At 34.4% G+C, this 26955-nt stretch overlaps 1 protein-coding gene across 5 annotated transcripts in view; it reads left to right on the top strand.

The window, feature by feature from the left end:
• The window catches only part of LOC129005621 (acetyl-CoA carboxylase-like), a 118526-nt gene that overhangs the window by 76496 nt on the left and 15075 nt on the right, over positions 1 to 26955 (top strand). For all 5 annotated transcript variants that reach the window (XM_054434573.1, XM_054434576.1, XM_054434574.1 and 2 more), the window contains 13 exons: positions 184 to 387; positions 640 to 758; positions 4084 to 4261; positions 6133 to 6270; positions 9690 to 9844; positions 13345 to 13525; positions 14073 to 14309; positions 15561 to 15764; positions 16747 to 16948; positions 17291 to 17403; positions 17566 to 17770; positions 18119 to 18183; positions 21857 to 21977. In XM_054434573.1, the coding sequence (XP_054290548.1) occupies positions 184 to 387; positions 640 to 758; positions 4084 to 4261; positions 6133 to 6270; positions 9690 to 9844; positions 13345 to 13525; positions 14073 to 14309; positions 15561 to 15764; positions 16747 to 16948; positions 17291 to 17403; positions 17566 to 17770; positions 18119 to 18183; positions 21857 to 21977 (2122 nt within the window). The remainder of the gene's footprint in view (positions 1 to 183; positions 388 to 639; positions 759 to 4083; positions 4262 to 6132; positions 6271 to 9689; positions 9845 to 13344; positions 13526 to 14072; positions 14310 to 15560; positions 15765 to 16746; positions 16949 to 17290; positions 17404 to 17565; positions 17771 to 18118; positions 18184 to 21856; positions 21978 to 26955) is intronic.

The raw sequence follows: 26955 nt of genomic DNA, 5'->3' as shown, positions 1-26955 counted from the left end.
GCTTTTTGACTCTGTTAGGCTTATATTTTAAGACAGAGCACAAAACACAGCTGGTTTTACTTTCAGTTAAGTTTAGACAATTTTTTACTTAATATGTTTTTAACTGAAAATATCCTATTGCAAAATTTGTTTTATAAAACTAGTTTTTCACAAGCATTTATTTTTAATATTTTTTTTTGACAGGTACTTATTGCCGCCCACCAACCGGCCTACGAGTTAAGGCACAACCAGATGGAATCTATCTTCCTCTCAGCCGTAGACATGTACGGACATGACTTCCATCCAGAGAATCTCCAAAAACTCATTCAATCCGAGACTTCTATCTTTGACATCCTGCATGATTTCTTCTACCACACAAACCGCGCTGTCTGTAACGCTGCTCTTGAGGTAAAGAAATTAATTTTCAAGTAAAGATATTTAGATATTACATACTTACATGTTAAACAAAGATATTTTAAGTTACATATGCAAAGTGTGGTTGGAAAGTAATAGTGCTTAAGGTTGAGTTGATGGACTTTTCCCATCCACATTTTAGTGGTGTAATAACTGTGGTAACTGAATTAACATAGAATGTTTAAATGTTTTTAATTACTTTATTACGAGTATTTTTCTCAGCATAAGACCATTTTTTACTCATAGGTTTATGTTCGGAGGGTCTACATCTCATACGACTTGACATGTCTACAACATCTAGAACTGTCAGGAGAAATTCCTCTTATACATTTCCAGTTCCTACTACCGAGCTCTCATCCGAATAGGTTGGTATTTTTTTACACACCTTTTTATTAATATATTTAACTACTTAGTGCAAGACATACATATTCTCTTTCAAAAACTTATAATAAAGGTTTCTTCGTAGCCTTTTTGCTTTCACTATTGCCTTTCCCTAACCATTATGTTGAGCCGGTCATAATATAACCTTTCCTACTTCTTAAACAGTAATTAGTGTTTTCATATCTACTAAATTAAAACCATTTGGCATAGTATCAAATCAAAATGTTTCAAATTTTAATAAAGATTGGTATTAAATTTTTAATAAGTTTTTGGTAGGCATATACATTGACTATACTTAAAATAGATTTCCCATATAATGTAAAATGTGAATCCCAAAAAACTTTGTGCAATCTGTTGAGATGGTCTACCAGCTAATGACAATATTCTGTGTCAAATGATAAATCAATCACCTGTTTGCTATGATAACGCATTGATTTCAATTAATATTTAACTCGATACACTAGTACCTTCTAGTAAGATGGTCCTGAACATCTATTTTCTTGGCTTCAAATTTTTACATTACTTGGGAAGTCTATTCTGTGTATAGTCAATGGCATATTGCAATAACTCTTTTTCTTCTCTTCTATGACTCAAACACTTCAAAAGTCACTATCCTAACTATGGGAGTACTGTAGTGAAATTTACTCTGATATTTATCGATACTTTTACTAAGAAACACGTTGGCTCGTTTAACAGGTTTACTTTGATGTTGACAATAGTGAACACAACATTTTGTTAAGAACTTTTCTGAATTTACACTTGTTTAAATCACATTTACGAGACATTTTAAGTTGGTTTGTAATAGGGGTGGGCGAGTAGTGATTTTTCAATTCGAGTCGAGTCGAGTCGAGTATTTGAGTAAAAACTCGAGTATCGAGTCGAGTCGAGTAGTTGCGCGTTAAGTAGGCCTAGGCCCAGGGTTTAAGCTGCGGTAGTATTTTTAGCATCTTGCTTTTCACAACTTAAAAATGCTAAGTTTAACTTACATTGTTTTGCAGGCTAGGTCTATGGCAAATTTTCTACAAATAAAATTTAAATATGTAACGTTCAAACAAATGTAATATTAGCCTACTGGAATTTTTTGTTTTAAATGCCTAAGTTATTGAATAATATTTTTTCTACAGTTAAGTTAGCCTAACTTAGTTTTTGTCTTTGCAGAGAGTTTGCAGCATTTTGCTGAAACAAATTTCATCCTAGCCTAAACCCTGCCTAGGCCTAAATAGGTAGTTTAAGTACTTATACCAAATTTTCTAAGTTATATGGTTACTAATTATTAGTACCTCCTACCTTAGGCCTAATACAAAATTTGGCCTAGACTACTTGTTGGTTGCAGCATTAAATTATTTAGGCCTACACATCACTTGTTCTTGTGTGTTTTATTTTTCCTTGCCTTTAATTCCTCCTCACTAACATGATAATCAACCTAAATAACTAACTTAATAAGGTAACTTTAAGAATTAATTTCTATTCAAATAAGAAACAGAATTTATAAAAATGAATTTATTTATAAAACAGAAAACTAATATCAAACTACATATTGTATCACAAGTTAAAAACATCAATATGCAATTAGGTATTTAAAAATAATCACTATTGGATAAGCACTTCATCTCTCTTAAGTTTGAAGGTTATGGGTACTAGGGCTATCCTCTTCACTCAGTATACATTTATAAAAATGATCAAGTCACTGTCTCTGACAGACTGAAAATATCAAACAAAAACATAGTAGGCCTATTATCTCGAAATAAAATCCCACATTAAACACTTAATTTAAAATAAAACACATTTCACTGTAGCCCGGTATAGCCTATTTGGCCTTTCTTTATAAACTCACATTTTCTAGGTTAAGTTACAATTCAAACTGTCGTTGTCATGTTTCTGCCACCAGATTGAAAATTGCACAATCAAAATCACAAACAGAATATGTTTATTTTACTTTCTATTAAACTTGCACTAACAAAATCCATTTTATTTTAAGTTACAAATTCACTTGAAAGTAAAAACATTCAAAACTGACAAGACAATTGACATAACTTCAATCACTCCAATCCATTGTTTTGTTGTTACGCCAGCCCAGCTGTCACCATATCTGCTCTCTCTCTCTCTCCTCTCTAGTCAGTCTGCTCATTCTGCTTCTGCTTTGTTTTCCCATCAAACAGCTGTTTTGCAGGGCTGACGTTGCCATATTTATCATTACACCATTATGGTGAATGTCGGTAAAATTATCACAAAATTGCTAGCTATAGCTTTTATTTCGTAAAAAAATTTATAGTTTGACTAATTTTAATCATGTTTATGTAAACTGATTAGAAAATAAATTATACTTATAGTTTGTTTACGCCAATACCACAGTTGTAAAAGTACAACAATTATCGTCCATCTGGCAACACTGAGTTTAAAGTGGAACTGATCTTTTCTTTCTTTCTGCCAAGACCCAATGAGATTGCGTCATTCAGATGCATCGATGTTCCTTGTAGTAACTTATCGGTTTGTAAAACTAAACACCAATACCGATTAATGTGAAAAAATATTATGCTACAACAGGTTATTTTTATTTGTTGTATTTCTATATTTTGGTATAAAATATTTTGTTATTTCTATATTTTGGTTTAAAATATTTTTATGGCAGTTCAAACTAAATCTGATACTGTACTTTATAATATCTTCAAGAATCGTCTGCCATTGTTATACTAGTCTCGAGAATCCCTTGTTGACTATCGACTATTGCAATTCGATAGATTCATTCAATGCTTTATTTCAACTTACTGTATCGTTATCGAGACGTATTGTTGACTGTTGTAGGATAGTGAAAGTCTGTTTCTGTTAGTAGTCCTCTTGCTAGCTCTGCTGAATGACGATGGGTGTTTGTTGAACATTTGGTTTACGCTGGTCTAACCTATATGAGGTTAGATAGTTGTTTTTGTAGGAATGGGGATTAAATAAAGCATCAACACAAAACAAAATATAATTTATTAAATATGGGTGTAGAAAATCGTGAAGTGGCAATATTTATAACTACTCGACTCGACTTTTCGAGTAGTAATTACTACTCGACTCGAGGTCGAGTATTTGAAAAAACTCGAGTAATTACTCGAAGGTCGAGTACTCGCCCACCCCTAGTTTGTAAATGCACTATAGTCAATTTGTCATAATTACCAATTTTGCTGATCATTCTTATTTTTGTTTATCACCCTTTGACAAGCATTGCAAATTAAGTTGATTTACGATTTTGTTTGGGTATAATTCTTGTAAATTAATTTAGTTTATTGCACCTTTGTCAGTAAATAGTGACTATAATTATCGTTATAGACAAAAGCACTCTGATGCATTGAAAGAGAACATTGTGGCTTTGGCTGGAAGTGCAGATACCCTGGAGACTCTAGGACCAACCATTCTGCACAGCTTCCAGAGAACTGGCTGCATGGCAGCATTTGAATCTTTCCAACAGTTTGAAAACTACGCTGATGAAATCCTAGATCTACTTGAGGTATGATATTCATCTAGAGAAAAATACTAGTGAATTTGTATTGTGTGGTTTTAGCCAGCATCTACTCTGTATACGGGAAATTCTACAACAACAAACCAGATATCATAAATAGTTACATTTTAAGGAAAAACCAAGTTGCTGGTTATAAATAATTTTTAAATGTTTAGAGTAGGGATGGACGGGATTGAATTTTTAGTTCGGGACGGGACGGGACAGGATTTTTATTTCCTTCCCGATTTTCGGGACGGGACGGGATTTTTTTCTGTGCATAAAAAGAAAGTCTTGAGTATTGCAGTTACCAAAAAAGGCATACGAAATCAATCTTTCCCGTTTGTGGCACTGATCTATAAAACCAAAAAATGGGTAACAATTTTTCAGGTACCTACAGAAACTTGTGACTCGCGGTATGACTCACGGTCACGGCGCGATCGTCGGTATGACTCCGCGGTCACGGCGTGATCGTCGGTATGACTCACGGCCACGGCGCGATCGTCGGTATGACTCACGGTCACGGCATGATCGTCAGTATGACTCACGGCCACGGCGCGATCGTCGGTATGACTCACGGCCACGGCCCGATCGTCGGTATGACTCACGGCCACGGCGCGATCGTCGGTATGACTCACGGCCACGGCGCGATCGTCGGTATGACTCACGGCCACGGCGTGATCGTCGGTATGACTCACGGTCACGGCGCGATCGTCGGTAAGACTCCGTGGTCACGGCGCGATCGTCGGTATAACTCCCCGGTCACGGCGTGATCGTCGGTATGACTCCGCGGTCACGGCGTGATCGTCGGTATGACTCCGCGGTCACGGCGTGATCGTCGGTATGACTCCGCGGTCACGGCGCGATCGTCGGTATGACTCCGCGGTCACGGCGCGATCGTCGGTATGACTCCGGGGTCACGGCATGATCGTCGGTATGACACCGCGGTCACGGGGTGATCGTCGGTATGACTCCGCGGTCACGGGGTGATCGTCGGTATGACTCCGCGGTCACGGCGTGATCGTCGGTATGACTCTGCGGTCATGGCGCGATCGTCGGTATGACTCCGCGGTCACGGCGCGATCGTCGGTATGACTCCGTGGTCACGGCGTGATCGTCGGTATGACTCCGTGGTCACGGCGTGATCGTCGGTATGACTCCGCGGTCACGGCACAATCGTTGTTATGACTCCGCGGTCACGGCGCAACCGTCGAAACGACTTCGTCTCCTGCGTTCGCGGACCTATCGCTCGCAATAGCGGCGTCATCGGCACTCGCGAAGCGGCAAAATCGCCGGCGATCAGACCAAATCCCGTCCCGAAAAATTCCCGAATCAAATGTAATCCCGTCCCGATAATCGGGAATATTTTTTTCCCGAAAAATTCCCGAAATTTCGGGACCCGTCCATCCCTAGTTTAGAGTTCAGCTAGCGTACCTAAGAAAATTAGTCCAGAGGCTAATAGATAAAAAAAAACTTAACACCGGTATTTATTTTTTATATTAGTGTAATGTTTTGTTTTTTTACTTTTGCCCTAGGTCTCTAATTTTCTCAGGTAAGCCAGCTGAAATTTTCTCCCTTTTCAAACAATTCTATATAAATTAAATTCAGCTAGCCTATAACTCAAATTTATAGATATGTAATAAATGAAAAGTATTTTGGTTATAGATTATTTTATTCATTGAATGATGTACTAGTTTGAGTGATTTGTTGTGACATACTTTTATACTATTTTAAGTTTGAAAATAACCTAATTTAACCTAAAATGGGGTTTCATTTGTTTAAATATACCTCTACAGTTTTTATGTAGATGTTAAATATGAATTAAACAATCAATTAATTGGATAGTTAACAACAGAGCTGTGAAAAATGTTTATTTCTTGCAGGACTTTGCAAACCCAAGTGTCGTATCGCCAAAGATTCTAGAAGCTGTTGAAAGTGGAAGTGAATCTCAGAACATGAGTACGTCCATCAATGTTTCACTCTCAGCTGATGTTAAGCCAGCAGTAGACGAAAACATCCAGGTAAGTCATGTCCAACTTTTAGTTTAACTACCTACAGTTTTTTTTTCAAAACAAAATTTCAAACAGGAAAGCTATTTTTATTTTTATTATTCCTTGTTTATGATTTAGATTCAGTGATTGCTCGTTAAATTGTTACAAAAATTTAAATCTGTATCTGCTTGTGTTTGTTATGCAATCAATTTTAATAAAAAAATATTTACTTTATGATTGTATTTAAGGTACAGAGAATCGAGTCATGATAAAAGTAAGTTTCCTCTTGTTTGTACTATAACCTATGTATAAGCTTTTTCTTACGTTTTAGTTGTAATAATAGTGTTTTTGTTGTAATAGTAACAAAAATAAAACAAATAGAACTCGTGTAACTTCTCTTAAAACATTTTTTACCATTATTAAAGAATTGTCTTTTTTGTAGACATGTATTTAGTACTATTAGCTGAAGCTGTACATGATAGCAAATTTTTAAATTATCCTTAAAAATCACCTAAAAATTAAAAGAAAAACCAACTAAGTTATTGGTAATCTTACTGGATGTTTTCCAATAATTAACATTATGGCCTAGAATTTCCCAGACATTCAGTTGATCATGCAGAACATGATATTTTAATTTTTAACGATCAAAAATGTTTTAACCACATTAGTGATTAAACTGTGTGTGTTGTATATAAATATATAACATATCATTCCTCATGTTAAATGTGTCGGGGAAGAAAAGAAAAGAAAAATAATATTAATAAGCTGAATGCAAAGTTACTATGAAATTAAGACCAGGAACATAATAATCAACATTCTTACTTGTATAACTCAAATACTTCTTTGCTTGAATAACATTTTCTAGACTCTCATAGCAAGTATGCAATTTGTTTGTACATTGCTTGAGAATCCAGTCAACAGTTAAGCCCTACTATTATTCTAGTTGTGGGATATACAGTAATACAAGTTCTTGAGCACTGTTTTCCTTCATTACACATTTTTTCTTACAACTCAATTACTCTTTCAAGATTCAACCAAACCATCTGCATTGAAATATTTTCTATTCAACAATTGGAACTGTTGTTCTTTGGCAATATCCTAAATAATTATAAATGTGAATTTACTCCTTTTGTTTCATTACGAACCTAATCGCACTAGTTAGTCTTAAAAAAACTACCTACCATTAATTAGGTACGCAATTTTCAACTTATAAAACCGTCATATATTGTTAGTAATTATACATGTATTTTACAATGAAAACATAGCCATAGTTTTTATATATTGTAATACTTAAGGAGTATGAATCTCGGTTCAAATTGGCTGTCCATTACTTCAAAATAGAAGTCCAAAAATCAGTAGGCTGAGTCGATACTGGACCCAAGGCGTACTGTGTTGCCATCTGGTTTAACAGTATTTGCCGATTTTTTTTTCAATTAACAACTCAATCGAGTGGGTCCCTTTCTGTAGATTCATATTTCATAAGTAAATGGACACATTTGTATTTCTCTGGTATCTGCTCAGCCTTAGCCCATCAATCATTGCAATATTTTGAAGGGACATTCTCACGGATCTGATTTGATAATGGAATCACATGATTTGGCACAAAATATTGCACATCTGTCAGGAGTCGTCACACAGGACGGGAAAATTGTAAAACAATACATTGTCAAAAATACCCTCGTTCTGAGCGATAGTCTAGGTAGAGGAGTGTCTCTTATATTGAGTGATAGATTAGGACCGAAACACAAAGTGAGTGGAGTCGTAAAAGCCGGGGCTGGGATTTTTGAAGTCGTAAAAGACACGACAAGCAGAGACAAATCAGAGGCCGATACGATCGTCATTATCGCTGGGGCAGATGCCACAAGACTCGGTCAGTTCAAATCTCTGTTTGAGAAGATGGAACACATTGTGACTAGTTTCCCCAAGAGTGACACAATAGTTGTGACTGTCCCGACCAGAGTAGATCTGAAAGAAGACGATCCCCTCAACTGCAACATTCGCCTCTTGAATGCCTATTTAAAAGAGTTGAGTGAGAGACTCCCCAACGTCAGAGTCCTAGATCTAGATATACTCAAGCGAAGGCACTTTGCCAAGAACGGAATCCATTTAAACAAAAAAGGAAAACTGCGGGTGTCTAAGCTTTTAATACCGATGATTCAACAAAATGAAGAGCCAAACAACAATATTATCAGAGAGACACTCCCTGGCATTTCTTCAGTCCCGCAGCAAAGTAGTAAGGTAGATATCTGGATTAATGTAGTCTATGTTACTCACTGTTAGGGTTAGTTAGGAGTTAGGCATTTATATTGTGATGGATGCAACAGTTTTCTCTGTCTCATAAATAGATGTTTCTATGTAATATTTAAGATTATCTCCCATATTAATTGAAACTTACTGAATATGAAAAGTGTTTAACAATAGTTTAGTGTAGCATTAAATAACACTTTTACACAACAGAAAATCACTTTATTAGCATTTTGTTTGGATCCTTTATTAGGTTAATTAATTGGAGTAAGTTATAGTTTAGCTTGAAAAAACCCGTCTTAAGTCATATATCTTTACTGCCCAGGTACATGACAATATTAAAAACATAAAACAATAATCAATTGTTCTTCATCTACACCATTGTTGTCGAATGGTATTAGAGTCAACACAATTTTTATCATGATATTTATATTGCCTTACAATTTTCAACGCTTTTAGAAACAATAATTGTGAGAAAAAATATTATTAAAATACAAACACTTTACACAAAATTGAGGAAAAGGAGTAAAATATGAGGGCTACATATTAATCTGAAAATGTTATTGAACATTATTTTTATTGTAACAACAAACTCTCGTAAGCATGCTGTAAAACCTCCCAGATCTGACATCAACTTAACCATTTGTTACCATATGTCCATCAGCTACCTTCTTTCCTGTTGCCTAAGTTTAGATTTGAGTTGATTGCATTGTTTAATCATTTGTAAATATCTTTTATTAAATTAATTTTGCGTACTAGCAAGAAATATTTGGTTTGTTTCACTGTAAAAACCCTTACACTTTACGTGACATCCTAACTATTGACGTCTTAACTATATTTTATTGACAGATATTGATATTACTAAAAGGAATTTAGCCCTAACATGCTTTTACAAACACATTTTATTTGGGTTTTCTTTTTACTTTTTAGTATATAACTGCAATATATTTGCAATATTATCTTGGGAATTCATGGTCTAATATCTCCCTCTCAAATAAAAGCAGTTTTTCCAATGTTTACTCCTGTAATAAAAGCCCTCGGTTGAAATCTTATCAGAAAATTGTTGCATCCTGACATTTTCCAATTGATATCCGAATCTCAATAAATAAGTAAATGAATTAACTGCCTGGTTGTACAGTAGAACCTGAGTGTTGCTCTCATAGGTAGATCAAGTTATACAAGTGTGGTTGCTCTCTTGTCTGCAGGTTGAACCAATCCATATCCTGTGCATTGCAGTCAAGGACAATGGAGACATGGAGGACTCTAAACTATCCAAGATGTTTGGAGATTTCTGTGCCCAACATTTGGAGGAGCTCAAGCAAAGATCAATCAGAAGAATTACATTCCTCGCTCTAAACAAGTAATTTCACTTTGGAATTCTTATCAAATGTATATGATTTACAACCTATTATTTAAATAGGTTATATTCGGTTATAAATAGGTTATAGTTTCGGTTTTATTTTAATTTTCCGTGTTCTATTAGTACACGATTGCCTTTTGAGTAGTGTTATGTAGGACAAACAAATATTTGTTCTCCTGTCTCTTAAATATTTATTCTGTATGTAAATAATGATTTCATAATCTGTGTCACTGTACAAAGAAATGATCATACTTATTTTATTGTGATTGAAATTAAGTTTCCCTTACTTTGTCTGCCCACTTGTGGAGAAATGAATCCCAATGAAGCTTATGGAAATAATCAACTCTTTGTTAACTCCTAAGATAAGACAGTTAATGTGAGAGGGCGTAAGATTCTAGATGTTATGGACAACATGGGATTTATTATTTTGAATGGGAGATCCAGAAGTGATAAGGACGGGGAGTACACGTTTATAGGGTCAGTGGGTTCTTCAGTTATTGATTATGCATTGGTATCTGTAAACTGTTTATCCATGGTTAGTGATTTTAAAGTTGTGCCATACCCGGGGTCTGACCATCTCCCTTGTGAAGTTAGTTTAATTGCTGTGAGCCCAGGTGCAGAGGGACAGAATGAAGGGAAGCTATTACCTTTATTACCTAAATTAAAATGGTCCACCAATGATTGTTTAAATTACAATGAACGTATTAAGCTGAACTTAGTGCAAGTTAAAATCTCAAATAACAACCAGGACAATGTGAATGAGTTAATGGAGTGTATCTTAAGGTCGTCTGAACACAAACAAAACAATGTCGTAGGAAAAAATAAAGTAGGAAATAAGCAGCCATGGTTTGACTACAAATGCTTAGCTGAAAGAAAAAGAATGTTCAGGCTAAAACCTATATAGGAAAACAAATTCAAAGATAGTCAAACTCGATTATATAAAACAGTCAAATATTTATAAGACATTGTGTGTTATAAAGAAAAGGTCTTATTATGATAAAGTTATATTTGATTTAAGTAATATAAAATGTGACAGTAAATCTTTTTGGCGGTCCATGAACACATTAAAAAAGAAAGGTAGTAATGTTGTGGGAGAAATATCGCCTGAAAGATGGATAACACATTTTAGGAATTTATTGAATCCCCCAATCAGAGCAGGTGCGATCAGCTATGCGGAACCGCTTATAGATAACTGCCGATTAGATAGTGACTTCACTCTTGCTGAACTGAAGAATATTTTGAAAACATTAAAGTGTGATAAGGCCCCGGGGCCAGATAGAATTCCTTATGAATTTTTCAAAAATGCACCCGAAAATTTTTTGTTTATTTTATTAATGATCTACAACAAAATTTTAAAAAGTGAAATTGTTCCAAAATATTTCAAAACCTCAATTATTTTCCCTCTACACAAAAAAGGAGACCTCGATTTAGTTGAAAACTACCGTGGATTATCTTTTATTGATAGCGTGGCCAAAATTTTCACAAGTCTCATAAACAATAGAATACAAACGTGGGTTCAAGAAAATGAAATATTAACGGAATTCCAAGCGGGTTTTAGGAAAGGTTACTCCACCATTGATAACATTTTTAATCTGGCTTGTATGGTTAAGTTACGTCTATCACAAAAAGGGGGGAAACTTTATGCGTTTTTTGTTGACTTTAGTGCGGCTTTTGATACAATCGATCGAAAATCAATGTTTTTTAAACTGTCAAGTTTGGGATTATCGACGCGCATGCTGAATGTATTAAAAAACTACTACAACAACACCAGTTCGAGTGTGTGGTGTGAAGGAGGTGTAACTGACAGTTTCGAAACTAACACAGGTCTGAGGCAAGGCTGCAATCTCTCACCGACTTTATTCAGTTTATTTATCAATGACCTGCCGGAGGCGGTAGGAGGTGGATGCCATTTTGGTGGATCGAAAATAAATATGTTGCTTTACGCTGATGACATTATTCTTCTGTCTCCAACTAGTACCGGGCTGCAGCACATGATAAAAAAATTTAGAAACCTACTGTGGGACATGGAATTTAACTGTAAATTTAAATAAATCAAAGATTATTGTTTTTAGAAATGGTGGGAAATTGAAGACGAGCGACAAATGGTGGTATATGGGTAAAATTATTGAGGTAGTAAATGAGTACAAATATTTAGGAATCACGTTTACAAGTTCCCTTTCATGGAGTAATCATTTCAAAGAAAAAGCCAGAATAGGTCAATTTGCTGTTAATTCAGTCTGGAGTGCTTTATTTAAAAACCCAAAAGTACCGCTAAGTTCTAAAATGTGTTGTTTCGAAGCGGTAGTGCGAGCTACAATCTGCTACGGAGCTCAGGTGTGGGGATGTATAGAAAGCGATCAAATAGAATCTGTTCAAAAAATATTTCTCAAAAAATTATTCTCTTTACCTTTTAACACACCAAATTATGCATTATATTTGGAAACATGCTGTGAAAAGTTATACTTTTATACTTTGAATGTAAATCTAAATTATTTATTGAAATGTTTAACGTTACCAGCGGGAAGATTGCCCAAAATTTTAGCTAAACAAATTATTTCAAGGAATGTATTTTGGAGTAAAGAATGGAAGCTTCTGGGACAACAATTTAATATAAATATTAATTTTCAAAATGATGATTTAGCGGAGCTTAGCGAACAGTTGAGGTCGGTATCGGAGGGGCTACGTTGTAGGTGGAGGGGGGAGTGTGTTGGTCAAGCGCGCACCTCCGTCCATCACAGCCAGTTACTCACGCTCGACCTTGAACTTGGAGATAAGAGTCCCCTCAAACTCAACAATACTCGTACCATTTCGTGGATTCTTAAAGCAAGATTAGAGCTTATCAACCTGAACTACAAGCCTTGGCTCAATCAAAATTATAGATGTTCTTTATGTAACCTAAATGAAAATGAAACAGTCTATCATTTTATTGCACTTTGTCCGATTTTAAAACACATAAGACATTTGTGGCTGGGAAAACCTTTTTTAAACGAAATAGAATATCATCAATTTATAAATGGGAGGAATTGGCGAGCTTTAGCTAGTTATCTAGAAAACGCTTGGAAGTATAGATGGGAGATAGTGACCTAATTTAACTTTTGAACCTAAATAATTGTATATGAAACTCGTCTACAGATAAGTTAGGATCAGTATGTTTTTGTTTTTTATCACTTATGTAATAATATTTCGTTCTCTCTTATATCTTTTCTCGTCTTTATTTCAGAAATATTAATAAATCTTTTTAGTGCTCAATAGGCCTACTATTCTAATCTTAAGTAATGGAACAACTCTAGTGCCAACAAAACAGACGGTTATTAACCATTGTTTTTATGTGTCTGTGTAAAAATGTATTTATGTTCTAAATTGTACAATAAAGCACATTTTCATTTCATTTCATTTAATTTTAACTCCTAAATTTGTTTGGACAGTATTATACTGATAGTTCACAGTTAGTTACAACAGTAAAATATTACAGTTGGTTAGTAGTTTATTCTTTCCCACAGGCGCCAGTTCCCTAAGCTGTTTACATTCCGTAACTGTGACAACTTTGTGGAAGACCGCATCTACAGACATCTAGAACCTGGCATGGCCTTCCAACTGGAACTCAACAGAATGAGGACTTATGATTTGGAGGCTCTTCCCACTTCCAACAGGAAGATGTACCTTTACCTGGGAAAAGCCAAGGTGATTGTCAATAATAAACCACATTGATCAAATAACATTTTAAAGTTTAGACTTTTTGGTTTTACTCTCACTATAAAAAAACAGTGACTATATACTTGCAGGACAACCAGCCTTAAGAAACAAAACAATGCATAGTGCGTGGACGAAAACCACATAGTTACCATCTGTTGTGTCTAGCACTAGTCCTTAAAACTATGGGAATGGCTCACGCTCTTCAGCAAAAGCAAAAACATTAGACATTTTGAATTTTTATCAATAAATTAAACTTTAGGCCAGTCATCTTGTCACTTCAAATGTTGAAACAAGCTCAATACTTACAAAAAAGAAGTGAGAAGAAAGGTTAACAAAAAGTAATTTTCCGTCATGAATGTAAAGGTGACAACGGCTTGTAATTAATTGTACTCGCCAATCGGCAATTAAATCACTGCCTATCTTGTTCACGTTACAGACTAATGCATTATGCCTTACATCCGTAGTGAATTATATAATCAATGGTAAACCCCTCTAGGCCATGACATATCACTCAAACTTGGATTTGATGTTACAGGTTGCTAAGGGACAGGCTGTCACAGATTTCAGATTCTTCATCCGCTCCATCATCCGACACTCAGATCTCATCACTAAAGAAGCCAGTTTCGAGTATCTGCAGAACGAAGGAGAAAGAGTTCTCCTGGAGGCAATGGATGAGCTAGAGGTTGCCTTCAGTCATCCATTCGCCCGTCGCACTGACTGTAACCATATCTTCCTCAACTTTGTTCCAACTGTTATCATGGATCCATCCAAGGTAATCATATAGGACTAAACCACTTAAATGCAATATTATTCACACTAGTGATGTGTTGGTTCCATTTTCTAATGGAACGGTTTCTCAGTTCCTAGTCCTAGGGGTGTTGCGTCGCCATAATAGTTTACAGCCGTTGTATGTATGAAGGCAATTTTACAACAAACTGTTTAATAGTTCCGCTTATTAGAGTTTTGGTTTTAAAGTACTGTTTTACAGTAGAAAAATCTACTACTGTACTGTTGCGTAGGCAATAGATTTAGTGTTTCAAAAAGGCAGAATAGAAACACTAGAAAGGCAAAACAATAGTAGGTTTGGGAAATGACCTCAAAAGGAGCTCTCGGGCCACAGTGAGTCAAGAAGGGCGGGGGAAGGGGTGGGTACGATCTTGAAGCTATATTTAGACTTGCACCACTTCCCTTGTAGATGATTCAAAGTTTTTTTTCGGGAATTCCTTGTCCGGTTTGCCTTTTGATTGTCTTTTTCCGTGTTTGGACTTTGAATCATCAAAAATATAATTTTATGTTTTTAGGAAAAAGCATTTAATCAAAAATATAATTTGGAATTTACTGCAATTATTTTTAACATTGATAGCATTGAAATACTAGGGACCAGGAGAAATATCAGAATTCGAACTGTATAATTTGCAATTTTACATTAAAATGCAATATTGCACTATAATTTAATTTTAGGTCATTGATCTATATTATGCACGGCTTAAATTATAAATTGATCCTCTCGTAGTTGAAAACAATTATTTTGTAAACCTATAAAACATTAGATAACCCATAAAACAGTGTAAAATAATACATAAAGGATAGTAACAGCTCTCCTAAAAGGGTATAAGATAACAACAAAAAAAATCAGTATTCTTTTCTATTCCATTGTTTTTTGGGCTTCCCTTAATTCACATTTAACAAGTTGCCATGGTTGCGTAAGCGTGACTTGACGTTGGGCTGCTTCAATTTTGATTTCCTCAAATGAAATGTGATGTTTTTAAAACAACAATTTGGGAGCCTTCTGACTGATGGTATGCTACAATTTTACTGTGAATTAGCTTTTTCCATATGCCTCTTTATTCATCCATACCCAACCCCACTTGAAAATGAAAAGTGTTTGTATTATAGTACAAAATTGTTTCCTATAATAGTAATTACAATCAGGGATTTGTAATTAAATGGGATTATCAATCGGCAATCAGTAACTGCGACAATGTTAATGAAACAGTTGATGTATTATTGTTTTTGCTTACAGATTGAGGAGAGTGTCACCAGCATGGTTATGAGGTATGGACCCAGGCTGTGGAAACTGCGTGTTCTTCAGGCTGAGCTGCGAATGACCATTAGGCCTTCACCCAACGCCAAGACATCCAATGTTCGACTTTGTCTGGCTAATGACTCCGGATACTACCTCGACATCAGTCTTTACAAGGAAGTCACCGATCCCAAGACTGGTGTGGTAAGTACAACAACAAGCCTACTAACTAGAATGTTGCCGGTTCTATCTTTCGATAAGAGTCAAAAGCTTTCGATGGTTTGAAACTGAATCCAGCTGATTTGATCAATGGGCTTTTAAAAAAAGTTTTTAAAATTAAAATTTTAAAATGGGTCTTATTTTAGTTGCCAAAGCAACTTCTTGTAATTTATTTTAGCTTCAGTTTGAGTTATGTATCCTTCATTGTATACTCTTTAAATCAACAAAACAGCTGTCAATCAAGTATGTTTTACTCTTGGATCTTATTATATTCTTGTTATGTACATTTCAACCAGCCAAGATCAATTTGATTTTTAAGAGGATAATTTCATGTGTCTTGGTCAGTGTTTACTGTTGTTGATCATTTATCAGCATAAAAATACGGGAAAATATTTCAGTTATTTCAGTCAAAAATCCACCAGGCAATTTAAAATTTTAGGGACGGATGGGTTTATTCTAGGTTGGGACAGGTCAGGATATTTACTCCCGGGCAGATGGGGTTTGTTTTAAAAATCTCGAGTAAACATTCTTGCAGACGGTAATAATGACAAACAAAATACTGATAAATAAAAACCAACAACAAGTAAACACATCAGTGATAACTGTTAGTAAATTTCATATTTGGTGCAATTCAACTGTGGACCAGACTGCGTTACCAGCCAGGAAACAAGTAGACGGTCGGACATGAGGTCAGATATCCCAAGGAGTCGGTAATCCCGAGGTCGGACATGGGGGGTTCTACTGTATTACTTTATTAATAGACCTCAAGTAAAAAAAAATTAAATTTCCAACGGAATTCTGTTTTTGATTGTTACAGTTTATTCCTATTTTTAGTTGAAATTTGCAAAAAAATCATTATCCCTATCATTGTACAAATGCCAGGGTGTGTGTTACTAAGCCTGATTTTTTTCAAGCAATCAGTGTAGAAAAACAAATCATTACACTTACCTAATTTAAATCTGGACAGATCCGTCTGGAGAGTATGGGAGCCAAGCAAGGGTCTATGCATGGTATGCCTGTTTCCACTCCCTACCTTACCAAGGACTATCTACAACAGAAGAGATTCCAGGCCCAGAGCCAAGGCACCACCTACGTCTACGATCTGCCAGACATGTTCAGACAAGTCACTGAGAGATTGTGGCAAGAGTACATTGACGAGAGACCTAGTGGTAAATTGTCTTTCTTGAACAAGTATCTTATTTGTAACTATTAGCCAGCACTGATCTTTGTAATGTTTGTTGGGCCAGTAGCTCAGGCGGTAGCAAGACAGACTGTGAAACTAAGACAGTGATGTGGTGAGTTCACGTCCTGGTGTCATAAAATTTATCAGTACAGCTCATTTTTGTACTTGCCGGCTCACCCTTTGTTTTGTGCGATACGTTCCACACACATACACAAAAGAACTGAAAGAGGCTGCCAACCTCTTAAAAAAAAGTGTGTTCTCTTATCAATTTGCTTAGCATACATTTACTGTTATTGTTGAAGGTCTATAACTAATTTGTCTGTTGTAGAGGCAATCGTGAAGCCAATATCTGTGATGGATTGTATCGAACTGGTTCTTGAAATTGGTGAAGATGGACAGATGAGTTTGGTGGAGCAAAAGAGGTTACCAGGAGAAAATAATGTAAGTATACATCTTAAGATAAGTCTTTAGCTGATGAAGGAAAATTTAATTCTTTACGATAGACCAGTATCATTGTACAAAATTGCAGTACGTTTAAGAGTTATAGTAAAATGTAATGTATGCTATATTTTAAACTTTTTGCTAAGCAGTTTTGTGTTCCAGGTGGGTATGGTAGCCTGGAGGTTGACCTTAAACACTCCGGAATACCCTGAGGGTCGAGACTTGATCCTCATTTCTAACGACATCACATTCCTCATCGGATCTTTTGGTCCTAAGGAAGATATTGTGTTCAACCTCGCCTCAGAATACGCCAGAAAACTCAAAGTCCCAAGGATATACTTTGCTGCCAACAGTGGAGCCAGGATAGGTCAGTTATCTTGAAATAAAGTTATTAAAAAAATTATAATATTTTACAATTGACTATTTATTTTTACATTAAACATTTTTAGACAGTTGGTAACCTGAGGCTCGGAGAGTTTATATCTAGACCAACACAAATTTACAAGCAATTAATAGTTGTACTGAAAATTTTATTTGGAGTATTATGTGGATTGTTAAATTTTGGCATATTAAAGTAATGTCAAATCAATTTAATCGGACTTAAATCTTTTAAAGTCTAATAAAATAGAATGACTCTCATTTATCTGGTTTTCTAAGTAACAGTTTCTTCCTTTCAAATATTATTGATTTACTTATTGATTTCTTGTGTTTCTAGGTCTTGCGGAAGAAGTCAAAAACTTGTTCAAGATTGCTTGGGAGGATTCTGAAGAACCAGACAAGGTATGTTTCTTTTGTACATTTTATATAGGAATGGGCTAAATCTGATTCTAAATACCTCGATAGGCCTACTTCACTTCATTGCACTCGACTGAAGTTGCAGGTTGTAAAGAGTGGCACATCTTAGTTTATTTGGAATACTCAAAAGTCGGCTAATATAAATAATTCCAAGTTGATTAGCTCACATCCTTAATCGTTGTATAATCCAAAAATGGGGTGTGCCCTTGCATTTCACAATGAATTACGTGTTACATTGACAACTGGTAGAACACTAGTTAAATTATAGAGGCTTATCACTTGTCACCATGTTGTCAGATCGAGGACGATGTTGCCAGATTGGCCAGATGGTACAAGCATTGAATTAGGGATGGACGAGATTGGATTTTTAGTTCGAGACGAGACGAGACGAGATTTTTTATTTCTCATAAAATTTCGAGACGAGATCGAGACGGGATTTCCCTTCTCATACACAACGGGAAATGCACGTTCAAAATTTTTACCTGATTTTGTAACATTGTTAGATGACTGTTTAAATACAAAAATAATGATAATAGGCAAGAATATTTACAATCTTTTATTAAAAAACATCAGCATACAATTTTTTATTAATCACGCCTAACTTATTAAAAATGCCTACGATAAGGAAACATAGTGATATCAGTTAGGATAGAGTTCAACTTATCCTAAAATAAAATAAATCATAAAATAAAAGCAATATTAATTTTTATAAAATAGTTACTTGTTTTGACTTTTTGTAGTAATAAAGCATTCCTCACACTGCTTACACTTAACAAAACTTCTCAAATGTTATTAAAGTAATAGGCATATTATTAAAATAATTAAAGTAATATATACATTTAAAGAATTAATTAAATAAGAACGCCTTCGCAAAGGAAACACAACTACAACACGCTCCTGTATTGCGGGTATTGCATTGACTTTCTGCAGGCGTTTTTAATTTTTTTTTTTTTTTTTTTTTTTTTTTTTTTTATTGTCTCGATAAAAACCTCGGCCAAAAAGAAATCTCGTCTCGTGTAACGAGATTTAAAATTTCCCGAAAATTTCCCGAAATTTCGAGACTTGACCATCCCTACATTGAATATAATACACACAAAGTGTATATAGTCAATGGCACTAGTATAACTCACATTTTCTAACTCACGATAGGCTTGATGTTCATTTCATGAGCAGCTAAAGAGCTTGATAACTTGCTGATCATAGTGTAAAATATGATTGACTTTTGACCCTAAACACATTTCAAGAGTATATGTATAGTCAATGGTTGATCCTTATTAAATTAATTTGTATGTAACGAGTGCGGAATCAAGAATCAAAACCAAAGTTTTGGAATCGGAATCGGTATCGGAAATGACCAATTCTGGAATCGGCCCATCACTAATTTAACGTAATATTTGTTCTAATATTGGAGTTCTCAACCTAAGAGGTTTATGCACAGAACCATTTGTTTAGTATAAACCTTGATTTAATGACTTTTGGGACATTGATTAGTTGTTAACACCCTTGGGAACATAGGTTAAAGATAAAATCTATATTTTTTACATTAGACCTATGATTTTCAAAATGTGTTGCATGGAACATCTTTTTAGAAAATTTAAATGCATTCAATTTGTGTTATGATAAATACTTAAATATTTAAACCCAAATTATTGATTTTTCTTGCAATTATTTATGTATTCAACTTTAATACATTTATGAATCAGGAATCACCCAATGTTTTAACTTAATGAGGGATTATTAGGGGTATGCTCTACAGAAATATTAAAGGTCGGTATGGTACATGATTTTATACCTCGATTCTCATTACAAAATCGGTGCGGTTACCAGTATTTTTGCTGTTTTTTTCCTCAGGATTGTATTAAATTATTTTTTATTTTGATATATTGAGATTACTATAAAGAGATGGATAGTATCCAACATTCATGGTTTTCTATTAAAAATCACCCTACATTATTGAAACATTTTACTCCTAACAGGATTATGTCAAGAAAAAGAAAAACATTTAAGATATACCTATTATATTACTAAGGCCGGGGCCACACTTGTAATTTTTAACCAGCGAGATTGGTTTTCACGTGCGACGCACGTGGAAGAGTTTGGCCGTGGCCACACTCGTCTTACGAGATAGGTTTTTCAGACTAACCTGTTCACTGTTCACTCCCATAAGCTGCAATGACCCGCAACTAGTTTTATGTGCAACGCCCGTGGAATGTTAGTAGAGAATACACGTGCAAATCTGTTTGTCTTTTCAAATTAGGTTAAGCATTTTTAAGAACTAAACCTGTTTATTTATGAAGCAACAATTCTACAAGATAATTTAACACAACTGGTAAACTTTATTCCAACTAATACAATAACTTTGGGGTTAATTTAAACTTTTAAAAACATATCAATGGCACAACACAATGTATCTTTGAGTACAAAGACAAAGCGAATCATATTCAACGACAATGAAAGACTGGGGGCTGAAGTAAAGACAAAAAAAGAAAAATACTTCAAAACCTATATGGTCTATAATAGTATCAATTTAAAATGTTGTACAATTTCCACAATACTGTTCATGTTATAAACTTATAGCGTGTTATTAAAAGTAGTGTTGAAAGACAAAAGTTATATCTGAACTTGAAACTCCGTTATTCCATGTAATGAGAATTATAACAAATGGGGTTATGACAATTGTTCCTGAGTACTGTCCAAGGGAGTTAGTTTGTTTGTCTAATGCAGTTGTAAGCTTGTAATCTTTAGCTGACTGTCGTCTGCTAGGCTTCTGTGTATGTGTCAGTACCTACAAATTGATTGAGTCCCTGTCTCTCATTATATTTAAAAAAAAGGTATTTTTTCTATATTTGATGATATTTTATTCACTTAACCTAAAATAACAAAAAAGGAACAAGGGAATATAATGAAACAACACAAATAATACTACTACAAATATATTTTTATTCTATATTCCTTTGATAATTAATTTCAAGTACTATTGCTTACATCGTGTCTGGCTTTTGCCATCTGCACACATTTTGTGGCAACCACCTTAACCCTTTGCGGTCGAATGGCGAGAATAGGTCGCCGCCCGCCACTTTCCCGACTGCTCAAAAATGGCAATCTCTACTTACAAAAAATTTTCCCGGCTGCTCATATGGTGACCAATACTCACCGAAAAATGAAAAAAATTCGACCTCAAAGGGTTAATGAAAATCTATTGTGCATACTTTGATTCATTAGTGTTATTGTTTGACTTGAGAAAAACAAAGTTTTGACTACGATAGTGAACTATAATAACTTCTTGATCAGCTTCGTAGGTGTTATTAAATTACCTGAAAAAAAAATAAAGATATACGTCTAATAACACTAGTAAACTACCCCACTATTACCCGTTACTAGTGTTATTAGACGTATATCTTTTTTGTTTTTTCAGTGAACTAAAAGTAATTAATTATTGTATAGACTGTACCGAACCGGATTTGTACCGAGAAAAATGTTGTACTGAACCGATGACGGTAATTAAATCAGAACCATACCGTTCTAACCTTTTTGGTCCACCTCAGACCCCTAGAGATTATTGCAGTATCGTTTGGAAAACTAACTCCATACAGGAGTGTTTGGTATTTTGTATCTCATAAACAAAACGCTGAACTTATCATGTGATTTTAATTTTCAGGGTTTCAAATACTTATACCTCACAACTGAAGACTACACCAAAATCTCCGCCCTCAATTCTGTCAAGGCAATACTCATAGAAGATGAGGGTGAAGCTAGGTACAAGGTTACAGACATTATTGGTACGTAAAGCATTCGGTGTCATTTAGTTGTTCAAACATATTTCGTACCATTTATTTTTTAATGTATTATTGTGATGTATTTTAATTAATTAATATTAATTTAATTGACACACATAATTTTTTTGACCACCAAGGTAGTTTCGAGACGGGAAATGGACGTTCGACATTTTTACCTGATTTTGTAACATTTTTAGATGACTGTTTCAATACAAAAATAATAATAATATTTAATTTTTTTTAAACATCTAAAAAAATGTATATTAATTAATTACGCCTAACTTATTAAAAATAATGCTTCCGCTTAGGAAACATGGTGCAATCAGTTAGAATAGAGTTAAACTTATCTTAAAATAAAATAAATCATAAAATAAAAGCAATATTAATTCGTATAAAATAAAATACTTACTTGTTTTTGCTATGTTTACATTAGTAAAACATGCCTCTCACTGCTTAAACTTAAGAAAACTTCTCAAATGATAAAACAATTAAAGCAATATTTACACGTAAAGAATTAATTAAATAAGAACTCCTTTGCAAAGGAAACACAACTACAACACGCTCCTGTATTGCGGGTATTGAATTGACTTTCTCCAGGCGTTTTTAAAATTTTTTTTTATCTTGTCTCAAAAAATCTCGATAAAAAAATCTTGTCTTGTAGAATAAGATTTAAATTTTCCAGAAAATTTCCCGAAATTTTCTCCGGAGACTTGTCTATCCCTGATAAAAATTAAGTGTAATATTTTATTTTGTTGAAAACGATATTGTCTGTGTCTGCTAAATCTGCCCAATCGATGTGTTGTTCCCTAAAACAAAATACTATTCTCCAATTCCTCTTCAAAATTTTTTCTTGTAAATTACACAGGAAATTATTAGGGGTCTGCGGTACAGAAAATTTAATGTCTGTACGGTTTGGTACGGTACAATATTTTGTACCTCGGTTCTCAGTACAAAAACCTCGGTACGTGGCCGTATTTTTGCGGTTTTCTTCTCAGAACTGCATTATTAAAACAAAACCTTTAACCCTCCGAGCGTCACTTGTCAAAAAATCGACTCACGACACACTTTGTGTGATGTCACTTGTCGATTTTTCGACACACGAACATCGTTTACGGCGAAAGCTCTATGACTGACTGAATCGGATTGAACTGGATCGAGTTAGGTATCGTTCTTTTTGTTAGATTCAGAGCTTTCTCCGGAGGTCTGTGTCTAAGCGCTATTCATTTTAGTTCCGAAAATATTGTAGCAGACAGCTGACGTGCGTATTTGTAAACAGCTTGGTTAACCTCGGACCGATGACTGATGTGTTTTATTACGTTTATCATTGTTTTAGTGTTAAAAATCAAAAGTAGTGATATACGTGGTGCATTATAAGAAGATTTAAGTGATTTTGAAGGGCTGGTTGATGATCCTGAAGAAGTAGGTAGTGATATTGATGTAAATTATCAGCCAGATTCCTAGCTATGGTTAGGCTATGCATTCTTAGCTAAACGCTATGTACTGAAATCTGTTTTTTGCCCATAACTTATTTATTTGCAAATCTACTTCCTTATATTATTATATATTTGTAATCCTCATAAAATTTAGAACAAAGTGGCTATTTTCAAATATTTATAGGCCTATAATTTATACAATTTCATTGAGCGCAAACTTATTTTTTTTTTTTTAAATTTTCCAAAATATTTTTTTTTTACCTAAAATTTGTTTTTGAAACAAATGTTCCTTATGTTTTATGTATAATATTGAAGCCCATGATTTTCCAACAAAATGGTATATAGAACAGTAGAATTAACATTGTTTTAAGGTTCTCAGATCCGTTTTAATAAAACCTTGCAAATGCGCCAAAAATAGGCAAAATAGGCGTAGGAGGGTTAACTACTACGAGGATTGTGTCAAGAAAAATCACAGTTATGATAAAGGCTTTGGTACCTATTTTACGCCGAGATACTTTGAATAGCCATGATAAAGTGGTTTTAAAATTAGGATAAGAGTGTTTAGGGTTAAACATGTTTGAAACATTTATTGATAAGATAATTTCTAGGGATGGGCGAGTAGTGTTTTTTTGAGTCGAGTCGAGTCGAGTAATTAGCCCTAATACTCGAGTATCGAGTCGAGTCGAGTCGAGTAGTTCACGAGAAAATCAAAAATTTTATTTTACATATATTCCATCTTCATTTTTACGAACAAAGCATTTCTCAATTCACCAAAAATAGACCTGGTTAAAAACTTGTATACCATATAAAAAACACAATATGTATGTGTATCAAACTTATATTTTGGTGTTAAAGGTTAATTATTAATTGCAAAAATATGGAACTAAGTGTTTATTTTAAAATAGGCCTACTGTAAATATTTGAATTTGACTAAAGCATGAGATATAATAAAGTTTCCTCTAATTTATAAATAGGCTTATAAGTATTCATTTAAGTCATTTCTAGGGGTGTGCGAATAGAAATTTTCAACCTCGAGCCGAGCCGAGCCGAGTTTTTTCAAAAATTTTCGAGCTCGAGCTTTTTCGAGCCGAGCTTTTTCTAGCGTCACCTTATCTAAATTATTAAACTTTTTTTCTTAAAAAAGTGCATAATAATAATGTTCAGTCAATTTTTAAATAAACACAATGTTATATTAATATGTTTAAAAACCTTGAGAATTGTCAAGACATCAAATAGTAGATAATCACGAAAAGAACTGAACTGAACTAAATTAAGATGCAAGAAATAAAAGGATATCGATTGAAGGCCTGACGAGATATGCAGTGCAGACTGAGACAATCAGATTGTCTTTCATAACAGAACAGCAACGCGACCTTGAATGACGACAAAACAACTAGCAAGTCGATTATATTATTATGTATATTGTAACTACTATGAATATTTAATTCTATTTTGTATAAATAAGTACAAAATAAATTTATAAACACGTGATTATTCTTGTTGTTTTCCATGCACAAAATATTTTAGTTTTATCAATCGTATTAATCAAAAATGAACATAGTTGGTTTGGATCCAAAAAGGTGGAGAGACAAGTAAAAAGTAAACTTATATTAAAAAAGATATAATTGACATATGGAGGAAATAGACCAAAACACTAAAATTAATAGAATAACACACAAATTAAACAAGAAATGAAATAAAGAACACTATGAATTAACACTGTCACTCAATTTTGTTATCTAGAAGGGTCGGCAACTAATCAATAAATAGCTAAAACTAGTTTCCTCCCCTTCTTGCAGTCCCACCACCACCCCTCCCCCCTAAACCGGGAGGCCCAACACTTTGTCCTTGAAACACCCACGTCCTTTGTACCCCTATGAAACAATAAACCCTTACACCCGTCCTGTTTTGACAACAGGTTTATGAATGCGATCACTATTTTTCATTTTCCAGAATTAACTATCAATTATAATTTGCAAGTTACAAATAGGAAACTACATCACATTATGGTATTCAATGACCCATGTATTATTATCAAAAATTAATAATTCATTACTTATTTTGATAATAAAAAGCATTCACTACAGCACGCACCACTTATTGATACATATAATCATCAAGGTAACTGTTACTTTATACAAAATAAAAAAGTACAAAATTGTGTGGCCAGTCAAACTTTATAAACAAACATTTTATTATATAAAATACATATGGTAATGGTAAATAGGGGTTGGTTTAAAGGAAATAAAATACAAAACAGATAATTAATTATTTTGATAAACATTAGAAAGGTTATAGGATTGATTGAACTAAAATAACTGCAGGGAAACTTATAAGTAGTAAAGTCTTCAACCACAATCTGTTTAATCAGTACATTGTTAGAGAGAGAGAGAGAGAGAAAGAGAGATAGCAGATAGGGGCGTTTGATAAGGAATCTGAAAAAGTAAACAGACAAGGAACAACGACGACATGACGATACTGGTTTACAGCCTTATTGTGTCGCCCATAATACATCAATAAGGATCACGCCTTATAATACATTTGCACACGTGACCACTTTTTGTTTCTTCCTTATCTTTCATCCGTCCCAAAATAGAATTCCTGAAATTGTTTGTTGATATAATCTCCCCTCCCACACAAGGCGCAGTGCTCAATGCGCACTGTAGGTTGTCACGGCAACCGTGTGTCGTCATAGCGACAAGCCAATCACGCACTCGCACTGCGTTGTATATTACGATACAAATAGCTGTTAGAAAGACAACCCGATAGGTTAGGTGGTCGTTTGTCTCTTTCCTATCTCCTCAAAATTACGATCGATAATCATTGCGTCTTGACTGAGCTGAGGTTTGTGCTTATCAAACCTCGAATGCATGAACAACGTAGAATTGTGATAACATTGTTTTCCATTATGACCCAAATTAAGTGTTTTGACTTAGTATTAAAAGCTCGGCTCGAACTTCGAGCTTTTTCAAAATGCCTCGAGCCGAGCCGAATAATGAAAAGCTCGACCAAAAAGCTCGAAGATTCGAGTACTTGCACACCCCTAGTCATTTCTCAGTTTTTGTATTTATTTGAAATTCCATGAAATTGTCTTAGTTAACTCATTAGTTTATACATTTTTTTTAAATTACGTAGCCTACATCTTGGTCTACAAATACTCTTTGTAAGGTAAGTTTTTTCCCCCAAGTGAGTAAAAACTAACTTCCTATATAATGACATTTTCTCACTAATTATATATCTTCAAAATTTGTTTAACTATGAAAAAGTCACCAAGTCTAGCTGAAAACATAATCATAAATGAGGATATTTTTGAAATACAAAATAACTAATCAAACAAAATTTTTAACACTTTTATTTCTTAACTTTTTTTCCTTGAAAATGTCAACAGTTTTTCACTTATTTTTAATAAAAATTATCACTTATAATTGTTTTAAAGAAGTCCAGATGTGTGAACTTGAAGAGCAGACAAGAGACATACGTCACTGCCACTAAAACTCTTCTCTACTGTGAATGAATGAACTGTTTATTGTGTGAAGCCCCACCCACCG

The sequence above is a fragment of the Macrosteles quadrilineatus genome, unplaced genomic scaffold, assembly GCF_028750875.1.
Source record: "Macrosteles quadrilineatus isolate MER2022 unplaced genomic scaffold, UCM_ALF_1.0 Scaffold_28__1_contigs__length_1566739, whole genome shotgun sequence".
Taxonomy (NCBI): domain Eukaryota; kingdom Metazoa; phylum Arthropoda; class Insecta; order Hemiptera; family Cicadellidae; genus Macrosteles; species Macrosteles quadrilineatus.
The sequence above is the reverse complement of the archived record's forward strand: the minus strand, read 5'-3'. Positions and strand labels throughout refer to the sequence as shown.